The sequence below is a fragment of the Mobula birostris genome, chromosome 21, assembly GCF_030028105.1.
Source record: "Mobula birostris isolate sMobBir1 chromosome 21, sMobBir1.hap1, whole genome shotgun sequence".
NCBI classification, from domain to species: Eukaryota; Metazoa; Chordata; class Chondrichthyes; order Myliobatiformes; family Myliobatidae; genus Mobula; species Mobula birostris.
In genome coordinates, this window is record NC_092390.1 from 13,325,407 (window position 1) to 13,343,484 (window position 18,078).

The 18,078-nt window shown below is 37.1% G+C and overlaps 2 protein-coding genes across 8 annotated transcripts in view; one reads left to right on the forward strand and one right to left on the reverse strand.

Moving 5' to 3' along the window:
* LOC140185601 (slit homolog 1 protein-like) overlaps window positions 1-5,770 on the forward strand; it is a 315,402-nt gene extending 309,632 nt beyond the window's left edge. Inside the window, exon 37 of the mRNA XM_072238998.1 lies at window positions 4,985-5,770. Within this exon, the coding sequence (XP_072095099.1) occupies window positions 4,985-4,995 (11 nt within the window). The 3' untranslated portion in view covers window positions 4,996-5,770. The remainder of the gene's footprint in view (window positions 1-4,984) is intronic.
* The window catches only part of LOC140185599 (uncharacterized), a 116,442-nt gene that overhangs the window by 19,577 nt on the left and 78,787 nt on the right, over window positions 1-18,078 (reverse strand). Inside the window, exon 1 of one of the 7 annotated variants that reach the window (XM_072238995.1) lies at window positions 15,685-17,688. The exons of the other annotated variants lie outside the window; for them this stretch is intronic. The gene's annotated coding sequence lies outside the window, so the exon portion shown is untranslated. Of the gene's footprint in view, window positions 1-15,684; window positions 17,689-18,078 lie in introns of those variants that run through there. 7 annotated transcript variants of the gene reach the window in all.

Genomic DNA, 18,078 nt, shown 5'->3' on the forward strand with positions numbered 1-18,078 from the left:
TGAGGCCTTCCCTCTGGAAGATTCCCAACCACGCAGTAACAACAGCAGCGAACCGGCATTTCAGAAATTTCTCCAGATGTTCCTCTGTGCTTTCACGTCTGTCTCCATCAAATCAGAATTGTCCACTGCCCCTATTTAACAAATACGATATCATTTTTCACCGGAGGGCTGCGCACACGCAGCGCGCTGCTCTCTCTCCTCCCGCTCTCACACGTGGGGGGGGGGGGGAAGAGGCAAAAATTGAAATCCATAAGTACTTTTTTTTATTGATTCAATATTTTTCTTAAAATGGCAACTCCATATTTTGCGTGTAAAGAACAACAATCTGCTGGAGAAACTCAACAGGTCAAGCAGCATTTGAAGGAGGAAAGAAACTGCTAATGTTTCAGGTTGAAACTCTGCATCAGGACAATTCCTTTCCCTCCCAACAGACGCTGCTTGACACACTGAGTATCTCTACCAGGTTGTTTGTTGCTCCATATGCCAGCATCTGCAGTTTTATGTCTACACTTTGCATACCACCCACCCGCCTACATTTGAATGATGCAAAAGACAGTTAAATTATTATGTATTGTAAAATATCAAAATACTACATGGAGCTGGATAGAACTAGTGTTTTCAAGTGGTGGCTGTCATTCATAGACCCAAATGGAGATGGAGAGGTAGAAACAGATTTTGTAAGTTAGGAAGCATCAATAATGTAGAATAACAATTAAGATTGTCACACAATATACAAGAACATAATTAAGTTAAAATTATTTAAAGATTTAGTGAATAAAGTATTCTGACAGCACAGTTTATATACAAGAACTTTTCTGTTCCTCCTGCAGTACTTAATAAATTAAGACAACCCAAGAAACAAGAACTTTATCCAGTAACATTAAGCCATGAAAAACTAAAGTTGGAAGGAATGAACCACTACTGTGTTTTAACATTGATGAATTTTAATGCTGGCATTTAGAATAAGACCATAAGATGTAGGAGCAGAAATAGGCCATTTTAACATGGCTGATCCATTTCCCCTCTCAGCCCCCATCTCTTGCCTTCTCCCTGTATCCCTTCATGCCCTGGCTAATCAAGAATCTATCAACCTCCGTCTTAAATATACTCAATGACTTGGCCTCCACAGCCGCCTGCGGTAACAAATTCCCCAGATTCACTACTCTCTGGCTAAAGAAACTCATCTCCATTCTGGAAAAAAATGCCACACTATTCTGAGGCCACGTCCTCTGGTCCTCTAGTTCCCTAGACTCCTCCTACCCCCATAGGAAACATCCTCTCCACATACATTCTATCGAGGCCTTTTAACATTTGAAATGTTTCAAAGAGGTCACCCCTCATTCTTCTGAATTCCAGTGAGTAAAGGCTTAGAGCCCTCAAACACTCTCATGTGAGAAATCTTTCAATGCTGGAATCATAAAACTCCAAGTGAGGCCTCACCACAGCCTTATAAAACCTCATTATTACACCTTTGCTTTTATATTCTTGACCTCTAGAAATGAACGCTAACATCGCATTTGCCTTTCTCACTACCGAATCAACCTGCAAGCTAACTTTTAAGTAATCCTGCAGGAGGACTCCCAAGTTCCTCTGCATCTCAGATTTTTAAAATTTTCACTACGTTTAGAAAATAGTCTATGCTTTGATTTCTTCTACCAAAATGCATTACCATACACTTCCCGACCCTGTACTCCATCTGTCATTTCTTTGCCCATTCTCCTAATCTGCAAGTCCTTCTGTAGCTTCTCTACTTCCGCAAAACTACCTGCCCCTCTACCCATCTTCATATCGTCAGCAAACTTGGCCCCAAAGTAATTAACTCCGTCATCCAAGTCAATGACATATAATGCAAAAAAAGTGGTGACAACACAGACCTCTGTGAAACACCACTAGTCACCAACAGCCAACCACGAAATGTTCCCTTTATTTCCACTCTTTCCCTCGTGGGCTCAACCATGAGCTGCTCTAAAAAGGCATCACATAGGCATTCTAGAAATGATTTTCCCAATGATTTTCCCAGCCTGATTTTCCCAATCTATCTGTATATTAAAATCCCCACGACTATCCTTTTGGCATGCATTTTCCATCTCCTTTTGTACTGTCCTGAATCTTAATGGCTCCTGTGTTTAACATTAATGGTTTCCAAGCCTGAACAACACAATTTTATAATTTACACATGCATGCATTTTCTGTTTCTCCAAGTGCCATGTTAAACATCTACAAAATAAATTTCACTGGAAGTCAAATTCTGGGGCAAGTGAACTGCTTTGAAGTCCAACTTCAGACAGAAGATTGCCAGAATACTTTGTTATGAGAACATCATGTTCAAGCAGATATTAACTTCAGTTTGAAGAATGAAAAAAAAACAGACAGCGTAAAATTTAACAAACAAAATTTATTAGAAGAATAGTGTTTTTGCACTGAAACTAGCAACCAGTGAATACTGCAAACACAATACAGATAGAACTCATTTTGTTACTTGTTAAAACTCTGGTAATAACAATCAAAAACTCCCACATGCACAAAGACAGAATCTCTTAACCCCAACATTCTTTACAAGGCAAACAACTACAAATTACAAAAGATCTAAAATTACTGGTCACTTATAGTAAGACACAGGGTATTTTATATTCCAGTTGAAATTAAAGTACATTTATAACAAATCAATTAGTAGTGCAAAAAATAAGTGCCACAACAGCTGTACAGGACATTTATAATCAATGGACAAGGATAGAAGATAATACAAACAATTTCAAAATAAGCTTTCAAAATCATACACCTCTGTCAGGCTGTAAACTGTACGAGGTCAAGCAGACCAAATGGGCACCCGTTGCTTTGAACATTACCTGAATTGGAGAAGCTAAACTAGATTGAAAATGGGGCAGTGTGAGAACTTTCAAGATTGTACTGCTTAAAATCCAACTGGAGCTATTTGTGGTCATGTGTGCACCACAGCTTAATTGTGGCACCATGCCACTGGACTTTAAACCTACTTCTCTGACTATGGCCAACCAAGCATGCATGCAAAGGAGAGACTAACAATCCTCAAGAAAGTCACTGCCCAAGATTATGATCCTTAGTAAAATGTTGAAGGAAATCCCAGCAGTAAATCAGTATTCAGCTATGTTACAGGCTACTAAAGGAGGGCCTTAACATCATATACCCATATACACATTTCCCAATTCCACTTGTTAGCAGCTTAATGTACACTGAATTGCAGCCAAAACTATTAAAAATTCCTGAAATGTGGGATTGAGGTAATGTGTATTTTAATAATAAAAGTAGTTTGACATTAATAACATGAGTCAACAAGAGCCTAAAAGCTTTTTTTTGCCATTTTTTGATGGGGCCATGAACTTAGATGTAGAGCACCAGCTAAATTAATCATCACTTTAATTGATAATGACTAACCTAGGAGTTTTTAAACACTGGAGTCCCAACATTTTAAAAATGCCTACTTTCTAACTGTAAACAGACTGTATTTCTTGCAAGTGATTACCATTCCCCACAGACATCAAGTCTGCGTGACAGAGTAAAAGGTTATCTACATTCTTAATGGCGTGATAAAATTTCAGAAACTCCAAGTTATTTTGCATTGGAACAGAGGGAACAAAAGTTAATTTGCATATGAGATGAACAGGATAATGCCCCCATTTCTAAAATAGCAACATTACTTGCTCTATGTTTTAATATACGATTCATGAAAATTAATGTGTTATATGGAAATCCAATCAGCATGTCTCCTGACCACTGCAATCTGAAGAATAAAGGGCAAATAAACAAAGTCAGTGTGCCAGACTCAAGCTTACTAGACCAATTTGAAGTACTAATTAACAAACTAGTCATTCATACCTTGCCAAGCATAATGCTGTAAGTATAATGACCTGTTTCAAGGCCACCAATCTCAGGAAATACAATTTAAAATCAGTAGGCAATGTAACAGTTCAGATATTTTTGCAGTTGCAAGATTGATGCAATTTTGATGTAATTAATTATAACACAGCTTGATATATCTTTGTAATTTTGTATATTAACAAAGACTTTCTCAAATAATTCCAAGGTATAAAAAAAATACCAGGACCAAATCCACACAAATTGAATTGAAAGAGGGGAGAGTTAGTACAAACCATAAGCAAAAGAATAGAAGATGGGCTTAAAATGTAGTATTTGTATTGGCTGATGAATTAGTACACAGTGGACAGTTCAGAGAGCTGTAAAAGCAGTAAAAGGTTGGATGGCAAGTCATCATTCGGTAAGTTAATATGTGACTAATTAAAGCAGAACTCACTCACTAAAAGGAATGTGAGATACACTTGAGGGAGAGTAACTGGATCACAATGGACTGTCAGAGAAGCCCCCCAAACAACACGCTTCAGGTACAAACAATAAACTTGTTTCATCAAGCTCCAATGACAAAAAAACCGGCAATGTGAAAAATAGAATTTGTAAACATTTTATAACCAAACAGCACTTTTGAAATATGGTTTGTTCAGAAAACAGAGCCCAGGTCTATACAGATACTGTATATACAATTGTGAAGCTAGAATGCCACTATAAAATGTCAGAGGCACAATGTAGAAAAATTACAGCTTCAATTTGGCAGATTAACTTTTGTTTAACTGAGTTAAAAACAAATTAACGTTCATAACAATTATGTGGCAACATTTAATCATCTAAAGTATCAGCACAAAGTAACTGGTTGAAGTAGTCTGTCAAATGTCCCTGAGGGTTTTTTTTCCCAAAAACTGTATTAGGTGTTTTTTTTTAAAGTCACTTCTTCTTGCAGTTAACATGAAAACAGTATGTATGCTACCACAACTGAAATAACTGTTAGCAAATCATATAGGGTTTGTTTCTTTTGATGTCTTTGCAGGTGGCCATAGTTCATGCAGCTCTTCCATCTCACCCCATTTAAAAATTGTTCTTTCACCATCGTTCCACGCAAACCAATATAACTTTTGTGAAATGTTTTTGTATTTTGTAGGGATATTGTAATTGTGACAAGTTAGTGACATCACTGCAATCAACAAAGCTTGGCTTTACCATGGGACATATGCATACATTTGATTGGATTAACTAAGCTAGCAACTGGCACCATTAGAAAATGTAAAGAGGAGCCACATAATACAACCTGCATCTTGACTTTTGATACTGACACAATCTTAACTGTTGTTAGGCGTTTAACAAGGTACAAATTGAAGATACTGGTATTTAATGCCAGATTGCAATTTTTGTTGTCCTCTAGCTTTACTTAACTTGCTGCTGTATTATGTCATTTTATATAAAGATTGACCATCTCTCTTCAAAATCTTTATGGCTATAAATGAGACAGGTTTTTGTGGCTGAAGGAGGAACCTCAACGCAAAGCAGTAAAATGAAGGAAACTACATGAAGGATTGTAGAAAGCAACAGGAGAATTTTAATAATTCTATATTTTAATGGTTCTATTAATTTCTTACTACAATAACCATTTCAGAAACAGTTACAGAAAACCAAGCTGAAATCAAAAGTATCAGGCTGAGGTGAGTTGCCAGCCACTGCTAAATGCTTGTCAAAGCTCATGGTCAAGTCTTTTGCATAAATAAAGATTATTTTGGGAAAGCTAGCAACAGGCAGAAGGTGATGGAGGAAATGGTGAGAAAAATACCTGAGTTTCAAGCTGCTTATGAAACCAATCAATACATGTCTGATATGCACATCACAAAAGAAACAAAATCTACTTTTGTCAATATTTTCCCCTACCTCAAGGATAGCACACCTTTTAACTGATTGCCACTCTATGGTTTAGTAGATGCATTTATATGTAATTCTGAGAAATGTTACATCATGAATATATTGCACACACTACAGAACTGGAAATTAGGGGCAGTTATAACCTTGGATAAAACACATTCAAAGTGATTCAATAGCTTTTCTGCTTTGAAACCATAAGCATGTACATCTCAAATAAATTGACAAATTATTCTGACCAACCTGACATGTTCACAGTCAATACTGAAGCCAGGTTTTCTTGAAATCTCTAAAGCAGCTGTTACTCTCTTTGCAGATTCAATTATGCTAAACTATACAGCGAGTCCAAAACACTCATTATAACCACCATAAATCAAATTAAAAACAATAGTTTTCAGTTCAAAAGACTCTCAACTCAACATTTGCTATGACTATCCAAGCTGGAGTTCAACCTTGCTGCCACTCTGCACAAACTGCTTCAATAATCACTTGTTATTTATCATTTACTGGTCCAACTGCAAGTTCACTGGTGGTGTCTTGCAGAACTCAATTTTCCCTATAGGCCTTGATCAAGTTAACAGTGCAATGGAAAATCGGCATGTATCCACTGAATCTTAGTATTATCGAAACAATTTTACACCACTTCTACCTTCCAACATAAATTTTGTGCTTTGCCATTGGATGATCAAACACTAAAAGGGAAACAATTTGCAGTAATGCTGTACTATGCTCCATGATGAAGCACTAAATAGTTTCACTGTTCATTCAAAGTTCTTATTCTCTGATTTGACCAAAAATAATGTACAGAGGAATGATTAAATGGCTTCAATATCAATTTATGAACAATTTCAGATTTACAGTGAAAAATACAATTATGCACATGAAAACCGAGACAGTAGTTACTAGGATCTCAATAATGCAAGACAATGGCAACAAGAAACCCTAACGTATTATATCCACCGATGTGACAAACATTTGGAATACAATAAGAAATTTAGTATTCGCAGAATGGAATTCCATTTCAGCATCATGGAATACAACTGCTGATGGCTGCTACGCCATCATTCATGGCAGTGATGATTGAGACAATTACTTTGTGTGCACACTGGAACAGCAGGAAAACATTAAACACCAAATTTCCCCAAGCTTGTTGGCACCAACACAATAAGAAAGCCTACATTATAAATAATATTAAAAGATATTTTGTATCACAAATTTGCCTGACAAAAGAGGGAAAACTTCATAAAAATACATCAAAACACATCTGTAGGCCAGCAAACGAATGAATAAATTAGAAAGCAACAGAGTTAATGTTTTACTTCTTGTTACAGAATAAAGCAGAGAAATATAGTGAGTGGTTATTGAAACAAAACTATGTCCACACTTTAAAAATACTGCACCATTAAAAATCACTGCTTTATACATCTTATCAACTTCAACCTACCACATACATTTTGAAATAGATTCAGATTTTAAAATGATATGCAATCAAATGCAGTCATTTTGTGAACAAAAAAAGCTAAGAATGTTTAAGCAGTAACAGTACCTTGGAAAGGCAAGGCACACCATTCCGGATAAAAACAGAAAATCAACATCACTTCAAATTAACCTCAGGAACTGTGTGACAAGCAAAATTAATGATGGCTATACAACTGGATGTCTGTTGCAAACAATTTTATCTACTTCATTCCTTTCTCTATTAAATATTTATTTTCTCTACATGGAGATATATTAAATGGGATGCCAACAGAAACAGGTGCCATAATCTATAAATTTCATCAATATATCCACAATATTTAAGAGGGTAGCATGATTTGCTAAATCATGTTTTAAATACAATTACTGTGACCAAAACTGCCCTGGCTTTTCACTGTCACCCATTTAATTTGTTTCACAAATTAGGTATGCTGCCCGTGACCTGACACATCTATTTATTGGTCAGTTTCCACGGCAACCTATTACCTAGATTAGAAAATCAGAAACACTGCTCCAGTCAAGATTACATTCAATAATCTAAATGTATTGCAATTTGAGGAAATGCATTAATGGCTTGATTATTTTAAAAAATGTGAGATTGGATTATTAAATTGAGTCCACTTCAGTATCTTTAATGATAACCTGCGATGATTTAAATTAAATTTGGGGATGTGCACTACAAAATGTAGCAATTTCCTACATTCTAATGCTTACAATGCTAAATGAGCATTTGGAATAAAACAATTCTGTATATGTTAGGGAATACAAATTATCAAAAGATCTCAAACAGACATTACAGGTTTCAAAGGCCAATTCACTAAAAGGATTGTTTTTAGGGAAGGTGGAAAATTCTCCAATTTTTTCCTTCAGCACTATAACCGGTAAGGGTGACTTCATCTAGGGCCTTTCAGCCTGTGCTTCCATTCACTGATGGAAATGATGGAGTGCTACACTGCATTAGAATGAGGTTTGGTGTACCATATATCCTGCTTTTCAATAACAGTTTTCAGGTCCAAAGTACGCTTTATACTCACTCCTCTCCAAAAGTAATGTATATAAAAACAGAAAACACTGGAAAGAGTTGATTTTTCCAGACTGATACACATGAAGGGTCCTTCACCTGAAACACAGGTTCTCTTTCTCTCCAAGTGGATGCTACTCATTTTGTTAGATGTCTATGGGATGCTTTGGATTTTATGCCTTGCCTTTGCCCGACGCTGGCCCCCTAGGCCTGAGTCGACGTAGTAATAGTTTGAATTTTAGTTTCAAGCTATTTATTTTAAACTTTTTTAAAAATTCAACTTCTGTAAACTACATTGAGACGTTTTTCGGTCTATATAAGTGCCAATGGGAGGCATTACTTTGTTCCAGATGTAGACTGTAAGGCTTAGGAGCAGAATTAGTCCATTCAGCCCATCAAGTCAGCTCTGCCATTCCATCATGGCTGATCCACTATTCCTCTCAATCCCATTCTCCTACCTTCTCGTAACATTTGATACCCTTACTAATGAACATAGCAACTTTGACTTTAAAAGTACCCAATGACTTAGCCTCCATAGCTGTCTGTGACAATGAATTCCACAGATTCACCACCTCTGACAAAACAGATTACTCCTCGTTTGTTCTGAAAGGACATCCTTGTATTCTGAGTGTGTTTCATTTGGTCCCAGACTCTCCCACTCTTGGAAGGAAGCTCCTGACATCTACTTTATCTCTGCCTTTGAGGCACTACACTAGATTGTGAAACCTGTATCAAACAGTCACAGCCAGCATTCATAATAAAGCTTTCTGCTTTCCTTTAATGCGTATTGATTTTTAAAAATAATTCTAATTATATGACTGAAGAAACGCAAGTAATGTGGCTAATTCACTTACACTTTAGATCGCATCATGTCATCTTCTAATTACTGCTAACATCATTGTTAATTGTCTAGTACAGAAGATTCTCATTTTCGTTTGTGAACAGATTATAATTTCAATATAATGAACATTTATATCTGATTAGGTTCACAGATTCCACCACCCCCACACAGTTCGAACAGACTTCAATGTCTATTAAAGGATGGTGTGCCTGGCCATTTTACACAATGTCAGAGAAATATTTTTAACATATTATTCAAATACATAAAAGGCATCCCAATGGAAAATATGCTGGTTTTAAACTTGCAAAAGGCAAGCACAGAAACAATCCAAAACTTAGCAATATGGGCTCAGTTAGGATCATTTTCTGTGAACAGTTCTTTGTTGCCAAATGTTATGGTCTGAAAACCAGTTGATGGACTGCTCACAAATAACTTATGCTTTTTCATTCAAACATTAAAAAAGCATGGCTCCAACACAATGTTCAACTATTTTTTGGTTGTAGATTAATAATTAAATCTCTCCATATTATAGCTGTACTCCAAACAAAATGGAAATTGAACATTTTAACAAATAAAACATTTACCAAGATAAACACTTAACATTGCTTTAGAACAAATAAAATAAATATGATCCTAGTCACAAGCAGTTAACTTTACATTAAACAAGATCTCACTTCAAATGTCAACTTTTTTTCCCCCTGAAGTCAGAGAAGTGGATATAAAAAATTTAGGAGATTGCTTCATATATCTTTTATAAAAGAAATGCAATCTCCTCTTCATAGACAGCTTATTAAAATAAGCTGTCAATTACATATTGACAGCTGCCATTACATTTTGAAGCTGCTCAAGAGTTCAGTTTTCAAAAACAATTGATACAAGATATCTTTTCTGCCAAGTTCATAAAGAATTACATTATTGGGATCAAATAGTTCAGCAAATATTCATGAGAAAATTAACATCTTAACAATGGAAGTGAAAAAGCACAAGCACTTACAGTAAATAGATCCCACAAAATACCAAAGTTTATGAAGTTTAATAAATAAGGCTGCAAGGCTATCAATAATAAAAATGGCAAGTAATCTCATTCATGTTATTACAGTAGTGAAGTTGTGCATTGTTAGATATGAAATCTTAAGACAATAGTAGTACAAACAGAGCATATAATATTAGCTATTTCACAGTCATTAGCTATGTCCTAGGTGAGCACTAGCATACCTTTTCCCCTTCTTGATTCAGATCCATCCCCAGTATAATATGTTAATATGCACCACAACCTCTTGCTGTAAGAGTTGAATAATGTTTAACTTTAGTGATTCCTATAGATGTACAACTACATGTTTTAAGGCAGTCACATTAGGTGACAAAAATTCGAATGCATTTGGTTAACTGAGGCAAACACCTGGAACAAGATCACATGCAAACCTTAATAATTGGATGTCATGATCCTGGATGTGTGTTCATTCTTGTCGTACTTCAAAATCAGTCGATGTACAGAAACAAGTTTCTATTATTTAGACAAAATATATGCAACGGTGATCACTAGTTATAGTTTTGAAACACACACTAAGAAAATGCAGTCATGGTCAAATGTCCAACACAACCATTGACTTTGAAACCACAATTGTCTATGCTCCTTAAGAAGAAAAATTGAAAATGACAGTGAGAAAGACACTACAACAATGAAGGTGCAACACCAACAGTTGAACACGATGTGTATATTGAGTAATGTAAGCTTTAAGGTGCACTTATTTGGGTGCAGCTTATAGAAACACTTTACACTTTAAACAGTTCGACATGTGTGGGCGCATATACAGTGGATTCCAGTTAATTGGGACATATCATGCCCAGTACATTTTGACCCAATTAAGCAGCTGGACCAATCAGCTGAAGGTTCATGGAAATAGTTAAAAAGGTATATAAAAAAGACAAATTCCTATTTAATTTAGTAATAAATTATGTATTTAAATGAAATACAGAATAGATTGGAATGCTACTAATGCTACTACAGTACTTATAAAATTGTATTAGTTTCTCATAGTTACCGACAGACGGATTCATCCTGTGTATGCTGCCATACACGGGAGGGGTAGCATCTCTGGTGAAGGAGCTTGTCATGTCCATTGTGGGGTAACTCACTCACACTTGGTCCCCACTGGACACTTAACTCTCACCTGCGCCTCCAAGTAGTGTTTGCATACGACAGTGGTCACACCTGGTACAGCACTTTGAAAGATGGGATAAACCAGATGAGGGTAGCAGGCAGGCTTCATATCCTGGTGAAAAAGGGACATGCCTGTCCTAGCAATGTGAAGTCAGCTCCGGCAGACTGGACAGATGAGATCAACAGTGAGATCCAACAACCAAGAAGGTGGTTCTGCAATGCCTTGTGAAGAGCAAAGGGCATGATAATGCACAGCAGTATCCACTGCAACCAAGGAAGATCCCAGTTTGTGACGACTACTCATACCACTGGACTCGGATTTTCGAGGTTGAGAGTGGAACAGTCCCAGTGCAACAGCTTTTCCACTTTAAAAACTCTCCCACGTTTCACTGCCATTGTCAGATACGACGGACAACCAACACGCTGCCATGTTCTTTTGATTGACTATAAATGAACAAAATCAGCACAGTGCAGATAATGGACTGCCTTCATACAATTCTTTTGACAATTACATATCTTCATTTTCGTTGTAACATTCAAGATGATTATCGATACCTTCAGATTCTTCATAGTTCCTAACTTTATGAAGTAGTGAAATTGTTCATTTCACTCCTGGCTGTTTCTGGCATCTCCAAGGCCCTAATGCTTGAAACCACAGTGAGTAAAACAGTTCTGAATTGTCTTGCTGCTTATTTCCCACCAGCTATCAGTTTAAAAAAAAGCACACGCAAATAATACTATTTAAAAACTGTTCACTCTAAGCACAGTACTGAGTCTAACGGCCACACAAGTTCACGCGACAGACACTAGTTAGAAACTATTCGGCAAGTCTCCTGTTTCAATTAAGCAGCATAGTGTCCCAAATAAACAAAGGGAATTTGGGATAATTTCTCTATTAGTTTTGTTCTTTAAGAGTTTTCCCAAATAAATGGCTTCCCCAATTAACCACTTTATTAAAGTTTCTCCTTTCAATGAAAATAAATGAGATGCATTTGCAGAAACCTTCTTGGACACATCTGAAGTTTAAAAACAGAGCGCCCTTTCAGCAGAAATACTGTGTCTCTTACTACCCTGTCATTTAAATAAAGCAATGTGCAGAATGCAAATTTCTTTGTCAAATTCTTTGCCTATAAAACTAATACTTTAGTGGAAGCAAGAATGTAAACTCAGAAAGGAGCAATTAAGCTGTGTCTACGACCTACTACACTGATGCAAAACTAGTTTAATTGCCATTGACAAAAATCACTTTCTAGCAAAGAATTTCTAACATTACAGGCTGATACAATCTGAGGATATAAATAAATTCTTGAGCCCTTTCTGCCCCCTCCCACCGTGTCAATAAGGGCAACTTAATGAATAAAGCCCAGTTATTGTCAACTTCATTGAATCAACAGAAGCTGTATCCAGCCAAGTAGATAATTCAGAGTTCATGAAAGCAAAAATGTCAGAATATGCTGCTTTGATTTAAGGAATATTCCTTATTTGTCAGCAGGGTGGCCCAATGGCACAGCAGTTTGTTCTGCTTCCTCATTGTTCCAGGGATCCAGAGAGATCCCAACCTTGGGTGCCGTCTGCAGTTTGCATTTTCTCTCCATTACTGCCCGGATACACCACTTCCCTCCCACATCAGGGATGTACTGGTAGGTTAACTGACTACTGCAAATTATTAATTGGAGCAAGCTAATGGCAATAGGACCAAAGAGGGAGTTGATGGCTGTGAGAGAGGTTGTAGGGAGGTAAGCAGAGAACAGGGCCACTGGGATGGCTGCCTGCCTGGGAGGCAGCATGGGTCCAACTGGTTTTTTACTGTGTTACAAATACAAAAGAATACCGGTCTATGTCAGGCAGAGAAAACAAAAATCAACCAAGACGCACAATAATTAACAGCAAAAAGCAGCCACTATCCTAAAGGAAACATGGTCTCAATTAGCAAAATCATACTACCCAAGAAGAATCAACAACATGACCACAAAAGGCAAACATAGAACATTAAAGATAAAACATTTAAAACAAATTATGAATTTCATACAATTTCACACTTTCCTGATGTTACATCTATTTGGTGCATTAAAGATTAATGATAGCTCTCCTCTGAGAAATCTTCCAGTCCCATTTCCCTATTTATTACCCTGAAACTTATTCTCTCATAGACGTCACACAGACCCCATTTGAACTTCTTGTCTTCCACCTTTACTAGGGGTAATACACTATGGCCACTTAGTGTACTGCAGCAATTATGGGAAGAACATAAAAAGCAAGAAAGTGTATTTGGGGGAAAAAATGGATCTGTGATACAGAAGCAGTGAAGACAGCATTACTTGATGTACTACTGTGACAATGAATTCATTCTCAATTGGCCATTCTGTCCACAGTTCAGGACAATGTCTCTGAACAACTAAAAAGACATGCTCCCCCCTCCCCCCCAGCAATCTGTTGACTTTCTATTTTACAGGGAACTAGTGCTCCAAAATGATATAGCAGTAATTAAAGTCCCAATGGTAAATGCATTCCCTTGCACTCCATGCTTTTACTAAAACAGCAGCAAGAATTTCAGAAAAAGGCAATACATAGCCCCAGCTTTACACAATAGCACATCTGCCCCCTCCTCACCCCAAAAAAATCCCTTTGGCTGTTTTCTTATGATATTACTGACAATGATCAGGGAAGCCCCTGAAATACACTCATGTTTGCAATGGCAATCCAATAATAAATACCACTTGGAATTTATTCCAAGTGGTAACTACAAAGTGATTAACTATAAATGTTTGACTGGAAATAAACGGAATAAAACAGGGTGATGGATCAAGCAAGGTGCCTGAATCTCACCTCTCGCTGTACCATCATACTGCCTGTCTTTATATTTCCTATTGCACTTTAGCTCCAACATTGAAATCATGCATTACCAGAGAATAAACTCATCAAATAACATTCAGCTCCGTCTAGTAGCTAGACGTTATTGATGCACAAGCTCATTTTGACAATCATACTTCTCAGTTATTCTATTGTGCAATTTTGTATCCAATCTAAAGGGTACACATTTAAATCGTGCAAGAGATCCAGAGCATTCCAAAACAACTTTCACATGCAAATCTTACATGCTTTCACATTTTCATAATATTGTTTCCTCATTTCCAATCTGTTGTAAAACTGAGAAAGGTTTTCAATAGATTGGGTATTTTTAATGGTTTTAATAATAATCAAAATAAATTGTTTACTAATCTTTTCCGTAGTTCTGATCCATATTCCTCCAGTTGTACAAACATTTTGCACTAGTTTGATATACTCAAATTTAGAGTACATTAGAATGCATGTTTCAGAGTGTTAGAATGTACAAAGTTAGAATGCATTTGTTGAATTAGATAGATTTTAGTTCCTGCAATGTTAAACAGCTATGACATTATAGTTGCAAACTCTTTCTAAACTTCTGAGAATCAGATGGAGGAGGGGATGGGGAAAAGTTGTATCATCTTTAAATCCAAAAGATACCAGATCCACTGTACATGCCACAGCTGTGCCCTCTTGTGGGATAGAAAGGCCATTAACCCCTGACACTTTCAAATCAAAATTTAGTCCCTTTGTGTACAATCCTAAGAAATTTATCAAATTGGAATAGATAGAAGGTATTTTAAAACTATTGTTGTAACTTTGAAACTTACCAATCTGTTAGCAGCTCCACAGAACACAGCAAGACATTCTCAAGTTGGTAGTGCCATTTGTCAATGACACTTTCTATAAAATGTGTTAATATTCACTGAAAAGATGTTACTATACACTTTAATGCTCCAAACCATTGCAACTTGTATTAAAAGGGGCAATAAATTTCATCTTCAAGAAATATTTTCAAGTCTAAGGATGCTGTTACAGCAAGATTTTCATTATAGTTAAACATAATTAAAATAAAGCTCCACTTCATTCACATCGAACCAGTTCTCCTAATTTTGCAGTAATTGTCAAACAGGAAGAGCTGGGGGAAGGTGGAGATTTCAGTATTTATTAATCACACTGAAACTGCATTTTAAAACAAACATTAACAGGTTAACAAGGCTCGAATATCTGGAGATTAATGTGAACATGGGGGGGGATATGAAGGAACAACAGCGGGGATGGAGGGCGGCTGGGGTCGAGCTGACCGTAGAGGTAAAACCTTTTGAATTTTCAGGAGCTCCGCTCCTCGTTGCCTCTTAACTAGGCCTGTTTCTAATGATATCAAATAAAAGCGCAGCCATAACAAAACGATTTTAATTATTATCTACAGCCAAGCTTCTATTTCACCTCTTTGCTGCTCCATTAAGCCATCTCAATTTACTAAGAGCTTTCAAATAAATAATTTCTAGGGCAGGAGAATGAACACGTCTATTTTTAAAAATAAAATATGTGGGTCAAAATAGCAAGACAACAGTAAAAAAAAAGCAGACTCTTTCTCTTGAGCCCATTTACTCACTATAATCAACTTACATTTCATACAGATGATTTCCAGTTCACAATGACTCCATTGCATTTGAACTCCATTTAGGGAAATGCATCAAAAGACATTTTCTTCCCCCCACCAAAAAAAAGATACAACTACAGTAACATAGATCCCAGGAGTCCACAAGCCTTAGTGAAAGGGACCTCAGACATCCCGCCTATCTTTGCATCGATTGGTTCAGGGCAGAGTGCAACTCGTCGATTGGCTATTGCAGTCATCAATCGTCTATTGTGAGGAAGGTTAGAAGTTGTGGCATGTGCCTGATTCATTTTCTTTAAAAAGGTGGGGGCAGACAGGAATTGATGTTACCGAAAAAAAATAGATACAATTAGCTCAATAACTGGTGTCAATGTGATATACTTTCAGCATGTTATTTGCTCACCAGTTTTCTCATTAGATTTCACCAGACCTGGAGGCTGGATTACAAAAAGCGAATGATGAGATTACGAACTCTTTACCTTTTATTTATTTTGCGGTGGCGAGAACCGAAGTATTGCCAGCACTTGCCCAATAATGCATCTTTATACTCCACTCCCTTTATAAAGATCGCTGCTTGTTTAAAACAACCAAAACTGAAATGGACATATGTATATTATTGCAGTTCGATACCAGACTTGGAAAAACATTTGTAAAAAGGAAATTCAGTTCCCCATTTTTCCATATTTCGAAATTCGCAGCATTGACCTATTTAAATATCCCGAATTCAGAAATTTAAAATTTAAAGGGACAGAACAGTTCGGTAAAAAGTATTGTTCCTTTGACGGAGTAGGTTTATATTCTGAGTACGCCTGCCAGTTTCATGCTGCATTTATCCTACCTATGGAGAGCGGGAAACACCATTACAATAAAGTGCCTGCCCTGCATTGTAGGTTACCAACATCAATTGATTAGCTTTAGTTCAGGGCGATCCTGTCGCAAGCGCTAGAGACCCCCTTTAAAAAAAAAACTGCCAGGTTTGAAAATTCAGAAATTTGTTTCAGGATGCTCCTTTATGCAAAAAGTGCATAATTATTAACCACTTAAACCTTTTAAAGTAAATAAAATAGAAAATAACAAAAATACCTAGCAAGTCAAGCAGCATTCACAGAGAAATGTTATTATTCTTTCACCAAAGCTTAATAATTCAAGCATTTTCTATTTTTACTTTCATGATCTGGTCTGTCACCAAAACCTCAAATTTCTACAGATGTACCATGGCGAGCATTCTGACTGGTTGCATCACCATCTGGTGTGGAGGGGAGGGGCCACTGCACAGGATCAGACAAAGCTGCAGAGGGTTATGGACTCAGCCAGCTCCATCATGGACACTAGCCTCCCCACATCAAGGACCACCTTCACAAGACAAGGTCGCATCCATCATTCAGGTTCCCCCAACACCCAGGGCATGCTCTTTTCTCATCGCTACTATCAGGGAGGAGGGGCAGGAGCCTGAAGACACACAATCATCATTTTAGGAACAACCGCTTTCAGATTTCTGAATGGGCAATGAACCAACCCATGAATAATCTCTCACTATTTTTGCTCAATTTATTTACTGAGAGATACCATGTGATCATGCCTTTCCAGCCCAAGGAGCCATACAGCCCACAGCCCATCTCTAACTCTATCCTAATCACATGACAATTTACAATGACCAATCAACTAGTACGTCTTTGGACTGTGGGAAGAAACCAGACCACGAGGAAGAAACTCAAACGCTCAGGGGATGTACAAATCTTCTTCTAGACAGCATTGGATTTGATCTCCAAACTCCAACATCCCAAGCTGTAATAGGATAACACAACAGCTATCCTATTGTGGCATCCTATTTAACTCATTTATTTTTATGTGTTATAATTTATCATTTTTAATGTATTGCACTGTACTTCTGCTGCAAAATAATAAATTCACAACACACGTTAGTGATATTAAAATGGATTCTGAATTCTAATTCTTATTCAGATTCTTAATTTTAAAAAAAGGTGCTTATACCATGCCTTTGGCCCCCCCCCCCCCCCACGGTCCCCATTTTATCCCTACCATGATGCCTTTCAAATTGTTGCTATGCTAATGCTAGTGCTCACCCAGATAACAAGTAGTATTAGCACCAACACAACACCCTACTCAGCTTTCGAATTGCTTGGACAGTGTTCCAGCTGATCATTTGCCTCCTGGGGCTTAACATCAATGAGTTTCAACTTCCTCTTTGGGGGGTTTTTCAGAGTACCCAGCCGCTCTTTCACTTTATACTCCAGGGTACTATGTGGGATTCCATATGTACTCTGCGCCTTTGAGACACTCATCTTCCCGTTCATCACCACAGTGATTGCTTCTTCAAGGATCTCATTATTATATTGCCGATAGCGTCCTCGCTTTTTTCTGGGCTGCTTTAAGTCACCTTC